Source organism: Rhinopithecus bieti, unplaced genomic scaffold, assembly GCF_001698545.2.
Source record: "Rhinopithecus bieti isolate Rb0 unplaced genomic scaffold, ASM169854v2 scaffold_72735, whole genome shotgun sequence".
Taxonomy (NCBI): Eukaryota; Metazoa; Chordata; class Mammalia; order Primates; family Cercopithecidae; genus Rhinopithecus; species Rhinopithecus bieti.
In genome coordinates, this window is record NW_016827539.1 from 245,668 (window position 1) to 263,707 (window position 18,040).

General features: G+C 55.2%; 1 protein-coding gene across 11 annotated transcripts in view; it reads left to right on the forward strand.

Moving 5' to 3' along the window:
* Positions 1–4,221, forward strand: part of FLYWCH1 (FLYWCH-type zinc finger 1) — a 43,761-nt gene extending 39,540 nt beyond the window's left edge. For all 11 annotated transcript variants that reach the window (XM_017863909.1, XM_017863914.1, XM_017863906.1 and 8 more), the window contains one exon: positions 3,491–4,221. In XM_017863909.1, the coding sequence (XP_017719398.1) occupies positions 3,491–3,530 (40 nt within the window). In that variant the 3' untranslated portion in view covers positions 3,531–4,221. The remainder of the gene's footprint in view (positions 1–3,490) is intronic.
* The last annotated feature ends 13,819 nt before the right edge of the window (positions 4,222–18,040 follow it).

The window sequence follows — 18,040 nt, forward strand, 5'->3', positions numbered from 1 at the left end:
CCGCGCCCGGCCAACCTTTTTTTTTTTTTGAGGTGGAGTCTCACTCTATCTCCAGGCTGGAGTGCAGTGGTACAATCTCAGCTCACTGCAGCCTCCGCCTCCCAGGTTCAAGCGATTCTCCTGCCTCAACGTCCCGAGTAGCTGGGATTACTGGCACACCGCAGTGCACCTGGCTAATTTTTGTATTTTTAGTAGAAATGGGGTTTGACTATCTTGGCCAGGCTAGTCTTGAACTCCTGGCCTCAAGTGATCCAGCCACCTCAGCCTCCCAAAGTGCTAGGATTACATGCGGGAGCCACCGCACCCAGTCAGCTTTCTTTTTTTTGAGACAGTCTTGCTCTGACACCCAGGCTGGAGTGCAGGGGTATGATCTCAGCTCACCACAACCTCCACATCCTGGATTCGAGCAATTCTTCTGCCTCAGCCTCCTGAGTAGCTGGGATTACAGGCACGCGCCACCACGCCCGGCTAATTGTTTTGTACTTTTAGTGGAGACAGAGTTTCACTCGACCTCAGGTGATCCACCCACCTCGGCCTCCCATAGTGTTGGGATTACAGGAGTGAGTCACTGTGCCTGGCCCAGAATTCGTACAATGAAAAGACAACCCAATTAACAAATGGCCAAAGGACCTGAATAAACAGTTTCCTACAGAAGATTTGATTTCTGCGATGAATTCAAAGATATTCAAATGGTCAATAGGGATAAAGATTCTCAACATCATCAGTCTCAGGGAAATGCACATCAAGACCACTGTGAAATACCACTTCACACCCACTGCGATGGCTATTTAAAAAGACAGCCAACAAGTGTTGGTGAGGACGTGGAGAAACTGGAACCCTCATACTCGCTTGCTGACAACGCAAAATGGTGCAGCCACTTTGGAAAACGCTCTGGGAGTTCTTAATGTTCAACGTAGAGTCACCGTATGACCCAGCAGTTCCACTCCTAGGTGTGCGCCCAGGAGAAATGAACACACATGTCCACACAAAAATATACACAAATGTCCATGTCAGCATTATTTCTAATAGGCAAAAATTGAAAGCTCAAAATGTCCATCAATGAAATACAGTCGATTTATACAATGAAATATTGTCCATAAAAAGGAGCGAAGTACTGATGCATGCTACAATGAGGATGCTTGAAAGCTCAAAATGTCCATCAATGAAATACAGTCGATTTATACGATGAAATATTGTCCATAAGAAGGAGCGAAGTACTGATGCATGCTACAATGAGGATGCACCTTGAAAACACCACCTTCAATGAAAGAAGCTGGTCCCGGCCGGGCGCGGTGGCTCAAGCCTGTAATCCCAGCACTTTGGGAGGCCGAGGCGGGTGGCTCACGAGGTCAGGAGATCGAGACCCTCCTGGCTAACACGGTGAAACCCCGTCTCTACTAAAATACAAAAAAAAACTAGCCGGGCGCGGTGGCGGGCGCCTGTAGTCCCAGCTACTCGGAGGCTGAGGCGGGAGAATGGTGGGAACCAGGGAGGCGGAGCTTGCAGTGAGCCGAGATTGCGCCACTGCACTCCAGCCTGGGCGACACAGCGAGACTCCGTCTCAAAAAAAAAAAGAAAGAAGCCGGTCCTAAAGCACACAGCGTATAGGTAATTCTGTTCATGTGAAGTGCCCAGGATAGGCACATTTAGAGAGACAAAGATTAGTGGCTGCCTGGGGCAAGGGAAGTTGAGGAGGGACACTAAGGATTTGAGATTTCTTTTGGTGGGGGGTGAAATGTTCTAAATGTGATGGCAGTGATGGTTGCACGACTCTGAATTGTACACTTAATGGCTTTTATATGTGAATTATAGCTCAGTAGCGCTCTGAAACAAAAATCCATGTGGGGGTGGGGAGGGATAGTATTAGGAGATATACCTAATGTAAATGACAAGTTAATGGGTGCAGCACATCAACATGGCACATGTATACATATGTAACAAACCTGCACGTTGTACACCTGTACCCTAGAACATAAAGTATAAACAAAAATCCCAACCAGGTACAGTGGCTCACGCCTGTAATCCCAGCACTTTGGGAGGCTGAGGCAGTCAGATCATCTGAGGTCAGGAGTTTGAGACCAGCTTGGCTAACATGGTGAAACCCCATCTCTACTAAAAATACAAAAAATTACCCGGGTGTGGTGGCGGGCGCCTGTAATCCTAGCTACTCGTGAGGCTGAGGCAGGAGAATCACTTGAACCTGGGAGGCAGAAGTTGCAGTGAGCAGAGATCGCGCCATTGCACTCCAGCTTGGGGCAACAAGAGCGAAACTCCATCTCAAAAAAAAAAAAATTCCCTTACAGTACTAAAAGAGAACGTGATCACATGAGTTCAGGAGTTCAAGACAAGCTTGAGCAACACAGGGAGAACCCCATCTCTACAAAAAAAAAATTTTTGTTTAATTAGCCAGACATGGTGGCATGCACCTGTGGTCCCAGCTACTTAGGAGGCTGAGGTGGGAGGATCACTTGAGCCCAGGAGGTCGAGGCTGCAGTAAGCTGTGATGGCACCACTGCACTCCAGCCTGGGTGGCAGAGTGAAACCGTATCTTAAAAAAGAAAATTATTAAAGGAGAACTTTGTGTTTCTTGATGAAGAACCTTGAAGAGGCTCGGTGTGATGCCCCTGTGACTTCCAGGGCAGGAATTGCAACTTTTTGGAAGTGTTGGGGGTTCTTCCCCAAACATGCTGGTGTAGGAAGCAGGGAATGCCCCCAAGTGTGTGTCACGGAGCAACCTCATGTTGTAAAGGAATCGATACAGATGGATGGATGTGTGTGTAAAATTGATCAGCCAGGTGAGGTAGCTCATGCCTGTAATCCCAGCCCTTTGGTAGATGGGCGGATCACCTGACGTCAGGAGATCGAGACCATCCTGGCCAACATGGTGAAACCCCGTCTCTAATAAAATACAAAAAAAAAAATTAGCCGGGCGTGGTGGCATGTGCCTGTAATCCCAGCTACTCAGGAAGCTGAGTCAGGAGAATCACTTGAACCCAGGAGGCAGAGATTGCAGTGAGCCGAGATCACACCACTGCTCTCCAGCCTGACAAGAGTGAGACTCCATCTTTAAAAAAAAATTATCTAGCTGGCCAGGCATGGTGGCTCACGCCTGTAGTGCCAGCACTTTGGGAGGCCAGGGTGGGCGGATCACTTGAGGTCAGGAGTTCGAGACCAGCCTGGCCAACATGGCAAGATCCCATCTCTACTAAAAATACAAACAACTAGCTGGGCTTGGTGGTAGGTGCCTGTAATCCCAGCTACTAGGAAGGCTGAGGTGGGAGAATTGCTTGAACCTGGGAGGCCGAGGTTGCAGTGAGCCGAGATCACACCACTGCACTCCAGCCTGGGGGACAGAGCAAGACTCTATCTCACAAATAAGTGATCTAGCCTGTGGTATCCTCAGGAAAAAGGATTCCAGGAATCCTGAACTTTCTATCTATTTCCACCATATTTTGATGTGTGTAAAGAACATGTGTCTCTTTGTAATTAGGGACATCAAAGACGTCAGACTGGACGGCGAGTCCCAGTGAGGTGATACAGGCAGAGGAGCTCTGAGCCGCCCACCCGAGGTGGCTTCCCATCCACACGGGCACTTCCCAGACAGTTCGGTTTGCTTGGCAGAAACTTCTTTTCATTCTTCCGAAGCATCGATGGTCTTCGCGTCTCCTGGGAGGAATTCTTGGATGGTGTCCTTGTGTCGGTGGAGAACAGTGCTTAGAGCTGGCACTTGCAGACTCGGGTGTCGTGGGGCAGGGCGGTGGCGCCTTCCTGACTTTTGAAGGTCGTGACATAGTTGCTTGGACACAGACGCCCCTGCTCTCCCGCCACAGCACCCCTGGGTTTGCAGAGGCCTTCCCAGGGCTTTCCACCTGGCGAGGCCGCGCTCTGCTCAGCAACGTGAATGCCTGGGCAGCAGAGGCGCCTCCCCTTCTGTCAGGCAGCTTCACAGAGCGCGGCCTCGCCAGTCAGAGGGAGCAGTCTGGAGAAGCAAGATGACCCCACCGGGACTGCAGAGCCTCCTGCTTACTAACAAGGACCCGTCCTCAGCCACGAGGTCCCTCACTCCCACCCTGTAATTGTGGGGGGAGTGCCAGCAATAGGTCTGTCCCCTGGCAAGTTGGCCACCGAGCCCACCATCCACTGCAAGGCTGTGACAGCCCGGGCACCCCCGCTTCTCCTCTGCTTGTACAGTTCCCCCAATAAATCCTATTTTCCATCTCACTGTGTGGAGCTGGTGCTTGTTCACATCCCCCTTGCAGCAACAATTGGCCACCGTGAAGTCACACCCCATGATTTCTCCATGCCAGTGCCCAGCAGGAGACCGCCCCACCATGCCTGGGTAGTTATGGTCACCTGGCCCAGATGTAACCTGGACCAAGAGCGGATGGGGACACCTGGAGTTGGGGCCTCTGGAGAGACTGCTGAGGGGCCAGCTGCAGCCCGTGGTCTCTCCCAGGCCCGATGTGGCAGGTCATGTGCTGAAAGAGGCGGGATGCTCTGCTCTGGCCATTAGCCTGAGTTCCCCCAGACTCACTTGCATAAGCCTGGGCAAGTGGCACCCTTGGGCCAAGGGCAGACTTGCCCACCTGTCCATCCTTTGCCGATGGCAGAGGACACAGGACACAGTGGCTGCTCTTCGGGCGGTGTTCGTGGCCCTGAAGCATCCTGCCCTGAGGCTGATCGAACTGCCCCCAGCTGGACTCAGGGCCAAGGCTACAGATCCAGTACTCCAATCCCAACTCCCACTGTGTGGTGCAAACATGCACGCCCACAGGAGGCAGCCATGCCCAAGGAAGGCATCTGCTGAAAGACGGTCCAGCTCATGCCGCCACCAGCTGGACCTCTGGTCAGGCTCCCCTGCAGAGGGGGAAGCTACACACGTGCCCAAGATACAAGAGAAACGCCCAGGTCACAACAGCCTGAGTCACTGCAGCCTCTGCTACCTGCCAAGCCTGCGCCCTCTGCACCTGTGGGCTGGTTGCCTCTGTGATGGGGCCTCCATGGCCAGCATCTTCCTGCCATGGTCACATGATGCCATGCCCTGTCACCTTGGCTGGGCTCTGGGCACCCCTAAGTGGGTATGAGGCGACTCAGAGGAAGGATATCAGCTTCTCTTCCCTTTTGGACATGTGCATCATTGACCAGGCTGGCCCACTCTTCCTCTGCCTCGCGTCTGCTTGGACCTTAGAGGACAGATGGCAGCCCACGTTGCTGGGCTGAGACTCCAATGTACGTGAATTTGGATGATGCTGTTGCCTTGGGCAGGTTCACAGCCACCAACCTGAACCCTGGTGGCTGCTCAGCCATGACAAGGACCTGACAGCCACTAAGTGAGCTTCAGAGCCTTCCTGTGGAAAGTTCCAGAGCCACCAGATGTCCCCTGCCCAGTCACTGTCACAGAGTTAAAGCGTGCTGGCTGCGGAGTGTGCAGCCCAGCAGCGGCTCAAGTGGGGCAGCTCCTGCTTCCAGCCCTGGCTGTGCTGGTGCTTTGCCCACAAACCCTGCTGTGTGCCATCTGCACCACGTGGTGTGTGCCGGTGCCCTTTGACGTGACAGTGCCAAAAACGTCTCGTGAAATTTAAAATAAATTCCCAAGGCATCAGAAAGGTATCAACAAAGAACTCTAAGTTTGAAAATGGGGGTGGGGGCAGTGGCCAGCTCCGGGAGCTCCTGACACCCCGGGCCCTGACCCACAGTTGTCAGGTGGGCCCCATCCCCCCGTGGTCCCAGCCTAGCCTCCTGTCCCACCTCCTCTGCCAAGACAGAGTGGCACAGGACCCCTGCCACTAAGGCCAGCAGGTGTGTCTCTGAGCTGGCTGTGGGCACTGACTGCCCTCCCAGGTCCCCTCCAATGCCAGCTCCTCTGGTTTCCCCTCCCAGCCCCCTTCGTGAGCCCAACCTTGGAGTGGGGGTTGGTGATTTGGGAGCTGGACCTCAGCCCGCTTCTGCTCTGCCACGTTTGGGGTTCACGGTTTGTCGGTCAGCCCTCCCTTCTGCAAATGACACCTGGGCGTCGTGTCCAGCTGCCTCCTGGGCCCTGCCCAGCATCTCCCGTGAGCACCAGCAATGCAGGCGGCAGAGGGGACTGTCCCCCGCCCTCTTTCCTGAGGGAGGAAATCACGGATGAGTGACAGTCATCCTCGATGCCCTGCCTGTCCTGCGTCCCTTCAGTCATCAGGGGCTGCCATCTGCCTGCTTGGTCTTTTTTTTTTTTTAAAGATGGAGTCTTGCTCTCGCCCAGGCTGCAGTGCAATGGCGCGATCTCGGCTCACTGCAACCTCCACCTTCCTGGTTCAAGCGATTCACCTGCCTCAGCCTCCTGAGTAGTTGGGCTACAGGCGGCTGTCACCACGCCCGGCTAATTTTTGTATTTTTAGTAGAGACGGGGTTTCTCCATGTTGACCAGGAAAGTCTTGATCTCTTGAACTCGTGATCCATCCGCCTCGGCCTCCCAAAGTGCCAGCCCATCAGTGGCTTTTAATAAGTTCACAGGGTTGTGCATCTATCACAACTATCTCATTCCAGAACATTTTCATCACCCTGAAAAGCAGCCCTTCCCCATTGGCCGTCCCTCTCCTCTGCCTGTTTTTTTTTTTTTTCTTGAGACAATCTCACTCTGCTGCTCAGGATGGAGTTCAGTGGTGTGATCTTGGCTCACTGCAACCTCCACCTTCTGGGTTCAACCCGTTCTGTTGCCTCAGCCACCTGAATAACTGGGATTACAGGTATGCGCTGCCACACCCAGCTAATTTTTGTACTTTTAGAAGAGGCAGGGTTTCAAAATGTTGGCCAGGCTGGTCTTGAACTTCTGGGCTCAAGCAATCAGCTCCCCTCAACCTCCCAAAGTGCTGGGATGACAGGTGTGAGCCACACGCTCGGCCCCTCTGCCTGTTTCCTTCCCTCGTGTGCTAAGGGGCTGATGGGCCCCTTCCTCTAGAGTGTAACGCTGAGGATCTGGAGAATCCGGGGAAGGCACTAGGACAGCAAAGGAGACCCTTTCATGGGTCCCTGTATTCATAAACATTCCCATCCCTCAGCCCCTGACTCATGCAGGGCCCAGCCGCTGGCAGGTGTGACCACAGCAGTCTCCAAGCCTGTCTCCCTGCCACTGTTCCTCTGCAAAACCTGGCCCCATCATAGCTCAGTGAGAACAGGGCACTTCCTCAGTGCACATCCCAGCACACACACCAGCCCAGGCACACTTTCCCTGGCCTCCTTTTTGAAACAGTGTCACTCTGTCAGCCAGGCTGGAGTGCAGTGATGCGGCCTTGGCTCACTGCAGCCTCCAACTCCTGGGCTCAAGTGATCTTCCCACCTCAGCCTCCCAAAGAGCTGGGACCACAGGTGTGCACCACCACAACCAGTTAGTTTTTTAACTTTTTTTTTTTTTTTTTTTAGACACACCCGCTCTCTCCACTCTTGTTGCCAGCTGCTGGAGTGTGTGGTGCGATCTCGGCTCACAGCAGGACCTTCCAACTCCCAGGTTAAAAGCCGATTTTTCCTGCCTGCAACCTCCCCAAAGTAGATGGGATTCAGGCATGTGCCACACCCCGGCTAATTTTTTTTTTTTTTTTTTCTGGACATAGAGACAGGGTTTTCATCCATGTTCGGTCAGCGCTTAGTCTCCGAACTCCTGACCACCAGGTTATCCCGCCGCGTCTCAGCCTCCACAAGTCTGGGGGCATGAGCCATGGTCTAATTTTAAATTTTTTGTGGAGACAGTCTCTCTGTGTTGCCCAGGCTGGTTTCTTTTTTCTTTTCTTTTTTTTTTTGAGACGGAGTCTCGCTCTGTCACCCAGGCTGGAGTGCAGTGGCCGGATCTCAGCTCACTGCAAGCTCTGCCTCCCAGGTTTACACCATTCTCCTGCCTCAGCCTCCCGAGTAGCTGGGACTACAGGCGTCACCGCGTCACCCGGCTAGTTTTTTGTAGTTTTTAGTAGAGACGGGGTTTCACCGTGTTAGCCAGGATGCTCTCGATCTCCTGACCTCATGATCCGCCCATCTCGGCCTCCCAAAGTGCTGGGATTACAGGCTTGAGCCACCGTGCCCGGCCTCCAGGCTGGTTTCAAACTCCTGAACTCGAGAGATGGATCCACCTGCCTCAGCCTCCCAAAGTGGTGGGATTACAGGTGTGAGCCACTGATCCTGGCTCTAAAAATGCAAATTGAAGCACACAACACCTGCCTCGGGTGTACTCACCCTGTTTTTCGCATCAGGTGTGACTACCTGGTTCAAGGACTAGAAGCCAGACGTACCCAAGGGGGTTCTCTAGAGCCCAAGGGGACGACAGTCCCTGGCCTCAGGCTGCTAGCACCAGCCACGGTTGCCTCCAGATACGCGTTCCACTGGCCCTCCACCTGCCTCCAACCACCTGCTCTGCTTCCCGACCTGCGTGGCCAACAGAAGACATCCAGCTGCCCAGGAAGGAGACCAATCACCCTGTTCCCATTCGGAAGCCCCAGGGGAATAGGCCCAGCTGGGGGCACTTAACCATAGTCAGGGCCACTTTGTGCACACCGCCTACCAGGCCCCTGATGAGGAGGGCGTTGGGCCTGAGCAGGCTGTCATTGCAGCCTTTGGGGGTCTACACCCTGCCTAATGAGCCTCGCCCCTCACCACCCTCCACCCTGCCAGCCCCTCCCCACTCCAGCACACAACTGCTACAGAACAAATCACTAGAAATTTATCATCTGGAAACACCCACTTACCTCATGGCTTCTGTGTGGCAGGAGTCCGGGGAAGGGACTGCTGAACCTTTGCCCAGGGTCTCACAGGCTGCACTCAAGGTGTCAGCTAGGGCTGGGATCTCAACCGAGGCCCGAGGTCCTCTCCTGAGCGTGTGTCGTTGTGTGCAGAATCTATTTCTTGCAGCTGTGGAGCCGATGGTCACATGCTTCTTTGGCATCAGGAGGGGGCGTCTCTGCAGTTTCTAGCCTCTTAAAGGCTGCACCTGAGCTGGCCAGGCTTAGCCAGATCAACCTCCCTTTTGATTAACTCCAAGTCACCTGATTAGAAACTCCACTTACACCTGCAGCAATCCCTTCACTGCACCACCACAGGAGAGGCAAAAGAAAACAGGAAAAAGTCCCTCCACCGGTGCCACAGAACAATCTGATCACAGGAGAGGTGGCCCATACTCTAGGGAGGGGGTCACAGAGCAGAGAGACTCCGAGGGGGAATCTCAGGGCCACGTCAGAATTCCGCTGGCCACAGCTCCCAGCCCACCCCTCACTAACCACCAATCCCCTCCCTGACCTGGGAGGAGCACCACACAGGGAAGGGGTGTTGGGGGCCTGCCTGTGGAAGTGCCCTGGCTTGGAGGGACCCCACTGGGCTGTGCCTCTGCCAGCCGTGTGGTTCCAGACAAGTCCCTGTGGGCCCCACTCTCCCCGGTACTGCCCAGTCTAAGGCAGGAAGCCTTGGGGGCTGTGTGGGGTGCCCAAGTGGCCCTTACTGGGGTCCTGAGAAGAGGATTGCCTGGACCTCACAGATCTGCTAGGGGTGGGGGGTCGTGGGAAGGCCCCCCTGGGGGGCAGGCCGGGGACCAAGCCATGCCCCCTGCGAGGCCTGAGGACAGCATGGCATGCCAGGACCCAGGGACCCCACCTGCTCGATGCTGCCCAGCCCTCTCCTCACCTGCTCCGGCCCCCAGCAGCCCCTGGGCTAGCCTTTGGGGTGCCCATCCACCCCTGCAGGGGAGGGCGCCGCCCAGCGGGGACCAGCGGCCTCTGCTACCTCCCTCGGTGTTTCCCGGAAGGAGCCCAAGCCCCAGGCTGTGGACGGGCTGCTTCTGCCCAGTCCCTCCCTCCTCCCCGCCTGACACCTGTGCGGCCGGATCAGGAGCCCCACCTGTGTCTACACCACCCTCCCTTCCTGGATTCACTGTCACTCAGGCTACAGGAACAGTTGTTCTGAGCACTTGTTATGTTTGAGGCAAATACTCCTCCCTTCTATGAAGCAGTGTGGGCTGGGGGTCCTCCTTCTATCCAAAGCTGAGGGCCCTTCTAGTGCCCCTCAGGCCCTCGGGGGGGGATGGCAGGGTAGGCAGCTAGGAGGGACTGGGCCCCGCTGAGGGGGCTTCCAGTCACCCCTCATTCAGACTGGGTGGAGACCAGCTGCGGCCTTCCTGGGGAGAGGGCACCCCCAGTCCTGCCAGCGAGCTTTCACCGGGCCTGCAGGCCTGGGGCAGGGGGAGCCGGTGGGCAGGGGAGCCACTGAAAGTCCAGGGGTGGGCACCGCTTTTTAGGCAGCAGCAGGTCAAAGTCAGGAGGGTGAGGGTGGCCAGGACTCTGACGACAGTGAGGGTCCCCGGGAAATGCGAAGCCCCGCACCTGCCATGGTGCTGGGGGAGGAGCCCGTGGAGGAAGGAGTGGGCGGGGTGGGGGCAGGTGGCTTACCTCCTTGATCCTCCTTCCAGGAACCAGGTCATGGTCATCCTCGTTTGTTGGGAAGGGCCGAACTGGCTCTGCTCACCCCCACACCAGCTCAGACCAGCTAAGGCTCCTCGTCTCTCACCTTCCAGGGGTCCCGTGCCCCCACACCCCACTCAGACCGTGCCCCACTGACCAGGCCTGGCCTGCCTGTGGACAGCCTCCCTCCCCAGGGTGCTCTCTCGATGGAAAGTGAAGCCTCAACCTGAGCGGGAAAGAACAGGAAGAAAGGGCTTGGCTCACCCATCCCCAGCCCCTGGAGCTGCCCGTGTGGACCCCTCCCTGCCCCTGCACAAGAACACAGTGACCTATTCGGACAGACAGAGAGACAGACAGACTCCTGCGTTCAGACAGAGCCCCAGCCCAGCCAGGGCAGGGCAGCTTCCAGCAACTCATGCAGACTTTTTGGAGGCCGAGGCCGCTAGCTCCCCAGAAGCCATTCTGAGCCGTCTGGCCTGGGGCCCAGAAGTCAGCCAGCCCTGGGCACTCCCAGACCCTGCCAGCCTTGGGGTCCTTATCTGAGAAGGGTGGGTCCTGCAGACCAAGCCACTGGGGTGAGGGCCAGTCATCCAGCATCCCCATGGGAAAACCCCTCCAAATCCACACAGGAGTTCCATGGCTGAGCTGAGCTCTGAGTTTCCAAATCAGGGCCCCTTCCTGGCTCTGCCCATGCTGGTGACCGGAGCATCTAGGACAAGCCGGCAGCAGGTGACCCCATTCCACCAAAATAAGCCTGACTTTGGGCATCTCGCCCCCTTCTGTGTCCCACCCTCACCTGTTCCCCAGGTGGTAGGAGAGACACAGAGGAACCAGGCAGCTCAGGAGGCAATGGCGGGTGGGGCAGACAGCAGGCTGGAGGTGGAGGGGTGGAGATCAAGGAAGGCTTATCAGAGGAGGCAGCTCTGAGCTCCGAGGCACGAATTGACCAAGTGAAGATGCAGGCGAGAAGCACATCAGGCCGAGGGAACCGCAGTACAGCAGCCCAGAAGGCAGAAAGGACCGGACCTGGGGAACCAGGAGGAGATCATGCTGGCGTGTGGGGGATGCGGTGGGGGTGAGGTCAGGGAGGGAGGCATGAGCCAGTCCAGGCAGCACCTTGAAGTGTTCTGAGAGCTTCCAGAGCATTATTATTATTTTTTTTTTCTTCCTTGCTCCCTCACTCAGGCTGGAGGGCAGTGGCGCAATCTTGGCTCACTGCAACTTCCGCCTCCCAGGGTCAAGCGATTCTTTTGCTTCAGCCTCCCAAGTAGATGGGATTACAGGCGCGTGTCACCACGTCCAGCTAATTTTCGTATTTTTAGTAGAGATGGGATTTCTCCATGTTGTTCAGGCTGGTCTCGAACTCCTGAACTCAAGTGATTCACCCACCTCGGCCTCCCAAAATGCTGGAGTTACAGGTGTGAGCCACTGAGCCTGGTCAGTTTCCAGAGGATTCTTATCAGACCAGCGACACAATCTGATTTAAAGTTTAATGACTCTCTAGTCACTTATCTGACAGTTCAGTGTTTAATTACCCGAGAAAACACTGGTTGCTGGTGAGGATGGCAGAGGGTGCGAGTGAGGAGTTAGACATCAATAGGGTGTTCAAGGGTGTCCCAGCACTTTGGGAGGCCGAGGCAGGCGGATGACCTGAGGTCAGGAGTTTGAGACCAGCCTGGCCAACACGGCAAAACCCCGACTCTACTAAAAATACAAAAACCAGCCAGGTGTGTTGGCAGGTGCCTGTGATTCCAGCTACTTGGGAGGCTGAGGCAGGAGACTCACTTGAACCCGGGAGGCGGAGGTTGCAGTGAGCCGAGATGGCGCCACTGCACTTCAGCCCGGGTGGCAGAGCGCAAAAATATATAAATAAATAAATAAAATTTACATGTTGAGGCCGGGTGTGGTGGCTCATGCCTGTAATCCCAGCACTTTGGGAAGCTGAGGCGGCCGGATCACTTGAGCCCAGGAGTTCAAGATCAGCCTGGGCAACATAGCGAAACCCCATTTAAAATTTAAAAAATAGGGGCCGGGTGCAGTGGTTCAAGCCTGTAATCCCAGCACTTTGGGAGGACAAGGTGGGTAGATCGCAAGATCAGGAGTTTGAGACCACCCTGCCCAACATAGTGAAACCCCGTCTCTACTAAAACTACAAAAAATTAGCTGGGTGTGGTGGTGGATGCCTGTAATCCCAGCTACTTTGCAGGCTGAGGCAGGAGAATCGCTTGAACCCGGGAGGCAGAGGTTGCAGTGAGCCCAGATGACACCACTACACTCCAGCCCGGGCCATAGTGCAAGACTCCGTCTCAAAAATACATAAATAAATAAAATAAAATAAAATAAAAAAATAAGGCCGGGTGCAGTGGCTCACACCTGTAACCCCAGCACTCTGGGAGGCTGAGGTGGGTGGATCAACTGAGGTCAGGAATTTGAGACCAGCCTGGCTAATATGGTGAAACCCCGTCTCTACTAAAAATACAAAACAGTAGCTGGGTGTGGTGGTAGACGCCTGTAATTCCAGCTACTTGGGAGGCTGAGGCAGGAGAATCTCTTGAACCCAAGAGGTAGAGGTTGCAGTGAGCAGAGATCGTGCCATTGCACTCCAGACTGGCCAACAAGAGTGAAACTCTAGCTCAAAAATAAATAAATAAATAAGCTGGCCAGGTGCGGTGGCTCATACCTATAATCCCAGCACTTTGGGAGGCCAAGGCAGGTGGATCACGAGGTCAGGAGTTCAAGACCAGCCTGGTCAAGATGGTGAAACCCTGTCTCTACTAAAAATAAAAAAATTAGCTGGGTGTGGTGGCACATGCCTGTAATCCCATCCACTCGGGAGGCTGAGGCAGAGAAGTGTTTGAACCTGGGAAGCGGAGGTTGCAAGGCTGCAGTGAGCCAAGATCATGCCACTGCATTCCAGCCTGGGCGATAGAGCGATTCTACATCTCACAAAAAAAAAAAAACAGCTGAATGTGGCAGCACGCCCCTGTGGTCCCGACTACTTGGGAGGCTGAGGTGGAAGAATCGCTTGAGGCCAGGGGACTGAGGCTGCAGTGAGCCATGATGGCACTACTGCACTCCAGCCTGGGCGACAGAGCAAGACCCCATCTCAAAAAAATCATAATAATAATAAAAGAAATAAAAGGTGACGGGGGTAGGGGTGGAATTTGGACACAGCTGCACGCAGGAAGAACGCCATGTGCAGATGAAGGCACTTAGAGTGAGGCTTCCACAACCAAGGAAGGCAACACAGAAGAAAAGAGTGGGATGGGCAAGGGAGGAGGGACTGGGCCGGGTGCTGTACACAGCAAGCTCCCAGTCTTGGTGGCTTAACCTACATATGTTTGTTTTTCAGTCATTCAGAGATTTGTGCCAAGACTTCTGTTTGGCAGGCACCTTCCACCAGGTCACTCAAGGATCCAGCTCCTTCCATCCTCCCCTACGTATCCTCTCCGCTCAGTTGGTGAATGGCGAAGAGAGAAGCTGAGGCTGTGGCAGGCCAGACCTGGCAGGGACTTTCCAGGGATCTTGTAACTGTTCTAGCCGGGTGTGGTGGCTCACACCTGTCATCCTAGCACTTTGGGAGGCCAAGGTGGTAGATCACTTGAGCTCAGGAGTTCCAGACCATCCTGGGTAACATAGGTAAAGTATGTCTCTATTTATTTATTTGTTTGTTTATTTTTATTTTTATTTATTCGAGATGCAGTTTCGCTCTCGTCACCTAGGTTGGAATGCAGTGGCGCCATTTCGGCTCACTGCAACCTCTGCCTGCTGGGTTCAAAATATTCTCCTGCCTCAGCCTCCCGAGTAGCTGGGATTACAGGTGCCCACCACTGTATACAGCTGTTTGTATTTTTAGTAGACACCGGATTTCACCATGTTGGCCAGGCTGGTCTCAAACTCCTGACCTCATGATCTGTCCACCTCGGCCTCCCAAAGTGTTGGGATTACAGACATGAGCCACTGCACCGGGCCAAGAACCTCCCTCCCTCCCTCCCTCCCTCCTTTCCTTCTTTCTTTCCTTCCTTTCATCTTTGAGACGCAGTTGCCCAGGCTGGAGTGCAATGGCACAATCTTGGCTCACCATAACCTCTGCCTCCCGGGTTCAATTAATTCTCATGCCTCAGCCTCTTGAGTAGCTGGGATTACAGGTGCGTGCCACCAGGACTGGCTAATTTTGTATTTTTAGTAGAGATGGGGTTTCTCCATGTTGGTCAGGCTGGTCTCGAACTCCCGACCTTAGATGATCTGCCTGCCTCAGCCTCCCAAAGTGCTGGGATTACAAGCGTGAGCCACCATGCCCGGCCCAAGAACCACATTTCTAACAAGCTCCCCAGTAATAATGGTGCTGGTCCAGGGACCAAACTTTGAGTACTGAGAGGTGTCACTCCTGCTGTTACCCTTCTAGCCACACCTCATGTAGGGGAAGTGGGGAAATGAGTCCAGTGTTTGTGCAGGAGCTGGAGGAACCGGGATCAGTAAACACAGGTAGGGGGTGCAGCTAGGAAGCAGGCAGGAGGAACACAGCTGTCCCAGGAAGGGGGACAGGGCGAAGTATCATTGCTGCTGAGGATAGGTGAGGTCACAACTAGGACTTGCAGCCCCTCAGCAGGGGCCTCTTTCTGAACTCCTGGGAAGGCCCCGAAAGATCCCGCGGGGCTGCTCTCAGGGGCTCAGAGGGGCCCATGAACCCCTATCCCACTCATTCTTCATCCAGCTGTCACCCAGGAGAGGTGGCCCACTGACCCACTGCCCTCCTGAAGACAGAGCGTGGAGGTGAGGCCCAGCCTGGTTCATCTCTCCCAGGGCCTCCCCAGCCTCCAGGGGGACTCCCTGCCCACAGATTTCTGGAGCCTCCTTTTGCCTTGGTGGCCCTGATGTGCATCTGCCATGAGGAGTGGGCCCCAGAGGGAACACTGTCCCCACCAGAGAGGTGAGAAAAAGGAAGGAAGGGCCAGGCACGGTGGCTCACACCTGTAATCCCAGCACTATGGGAGTCTGAAGGGGTCGGATCACCTGAAGTCAGGAGTTCCAGACCAACCTGGCCAACAGGGCAAAACCCCGTCTTGAGGTTGCAACGAGCCAAGATGGCGCCATTGCACTCCAGCCTGGGCAACAAGCAAGAGACTCTGTCTAAAAAAAAAACAGGCTGGGCGCGGTGGCTCAAGCCTGTAATCCCAGCACTTTGGGAGGCCGAGACGGGCGGATCACGAGGTCAGGAGATCGAGACCATCCTGGCTAACACGGTGAAACCCCATCTCTACTAAAATACAAAAAACTAGCCGGGCGAGGTGGCGGCGCCTGTAGTCCCAGCTACTCGGGAGGCTGAGGCAGGAGAATGGCGTGAACCCGGGAGGCGGAGCTTGCAGTGAGCTGAGATTCGGCCACTGCACTCCAGCCTGGGTGACAGAGCGAGACTCCGTCTCAAAAAAAAAAAAAAAAAAAACCACACAAAACAAAAGAAAACCGTCTCTACTAAAAATACAAAAATAGCCAGGCATAGTGGCGCCCACCTGTAATCCCAGCACTTTCGTAGGCCGAGGGGGGCAGATCACCTGAGGTCAGGAGTTCAAGACCAGCCTGGCCAACATGACAAAAGCCCGTCTCTACTAAAAATACCAAAATTAGTCAGGTGTGGTGGCACCCGCCTGCAATCCCAGCTATTCGGGAGGCTGACGCAGGAGAATCGCTTGAACCCAGGAAGCAGAGGTTGCAGTGAGCCAAGATCCCACCACTGCACTCCAGCCTGGGCAACAGAACAAGACTCCGTCTCAAAAAAAAGAAAAGAAAAGAAAAGAAAAAAAGCAAGAAGACCAAGGGCAGCCAAGCAGCAACAGGTGGAACCCAGGCGTCCTGACTGCACCGGGTCTGGCCCAGACCCAGAGCTCCGAGCAGGAAAGGGCTGGGCTCAAACACCCCCACCCTGCATTGCCTTAAGAAGGGCAGGGCTGGGCCGGGCGCGGTGGCTCACGCCTGTAATCCCAGCACTTTGGGAGGCCGAGGCGGGCGGATCACGAGGTCAAGAGATCGAGACCATCCTGGCTAACACGGTGAAACCCTGTCTCTACTAAAAATACAAAAAGTTAGCCAGGCTATGTGGCGGGCACCTGTAGTCCCAGCTACTCGGGAGGCTGAGGCAGGAGAATAGCGTGTACCTGGGAGGCGGAGCTTGCAGTGAGTCGAGATCACACCACTGCACTCCAGCCTGAGCGACAGAGCGAGACTCCGTCTCAAAAAAAAAAAAAAAAAGAAGGGCAGGGCTGCTGAGCCTGCTCCTCCCATTCCTGGGGGGCTTACTGGTGGGGCAAAGTGGCCTGGTCCCTCCTCTTACCCAGGTCCCCCAACTTCTCACTTTCTCCCAACTTGGGCAGGGCAAAACCTGTGTTCCATGTTCCATAGGAGAGAAAGGCCAGGCTGGCCCCTGGGTTGCTTCTACACCTACCTCTTTGGCTCCTTTCTCTCTGTCGCCCCCATGTGGCCAATGTGCACCTGCGCAACTGCTTCCCTCAGAGATGACAAGCCAAGCCTGTCAGGCCCTAGGGACCCCAGGCTGACCCCTGCCCTGGTCTGGCCTCAGTCTCCCTGTCTGTGAAATGGGCTGCTGGAGATCCTGCTTCGAAGGTGTCACCTGGCGGCAAGGATATTCGAGGGGTGAGGAGCCCCTCAGAGCAGGCATGAGAGTATCTCTGTGTACCCAGAGGTCCCTGAAGAATCAGAGACCCTGGAAGCCAGATGGAGGTGTCAGTCAGCGCCCAGAACCTGGATCAGACCAAGCGGAGTTTGAAGCCCAGTTCCAACATTTAATAGCTGGTGACGTCCACGAGTCACCAGTTACCACCTCTGTGCCCCATCTGCAGAATGGGGACATGAAGTTGTCCCCCCTCGCAGAGTGTCAGGAGGGCAGACATGCTGCTGCTTGCAGAGTCCTGAGTGCCAAATGCTTGGGAAGTGGTGTGGGGGTGGGCTTCTTAGTTCTGGAAGTTTCCATGAGTGACCTGAGACTGGAGTTTGCTGCAGGGATACTCCACCCCACTCCATCTCAGTGTCCCAGCCTCAGCACTGAGCACCCCCTTCCTCTCACCCACTGCCCCCTCTGGAGGAGACAGGCCTGGGCCAACTGAACCGGGTGTCACAGTGCCAGGGACAAAGGGACAGATTATTTAGACCCTGCTCTCTCGAGGGAAGGGGCCGATTCTTCCACCAGCGTCCCAACCCCTTTCCCCACACAGAGTCCTTAATTGTCCCTGTCCCCACCTTGCCCCATCATCAGAGGGTGAAGCTCCCCACGCACCACCATGACCAGGCCTGCCCCTAGGACACCCTCTGTGGACTGGAGCCTGGGAGGACTTCACTCAGCCCCCTCCAAGAGAGACCGGGCAGACAGGTGGTCTTGGCTGCTCCCTCCTCAGGAAGTGCAGTTGGGTTCGAGGAAGTCAATGGGTGCTGGAGGACCCCAGCTCAGGGCTCAGTGAGCCGGACCAGCCTGGCCGCTGAGAGAGCTCCCGGAGGAGGCGACCGGGACCCTGGCTTAGAGTCTCAGCAAGCCAAGCTCCTTCAAATGCCCCCACCTTGGCTCCACACCCCTCCTCCAGAGCGCACTCGCGTGAGGCGCTAGCTGGAAGATCCCTGGGGGT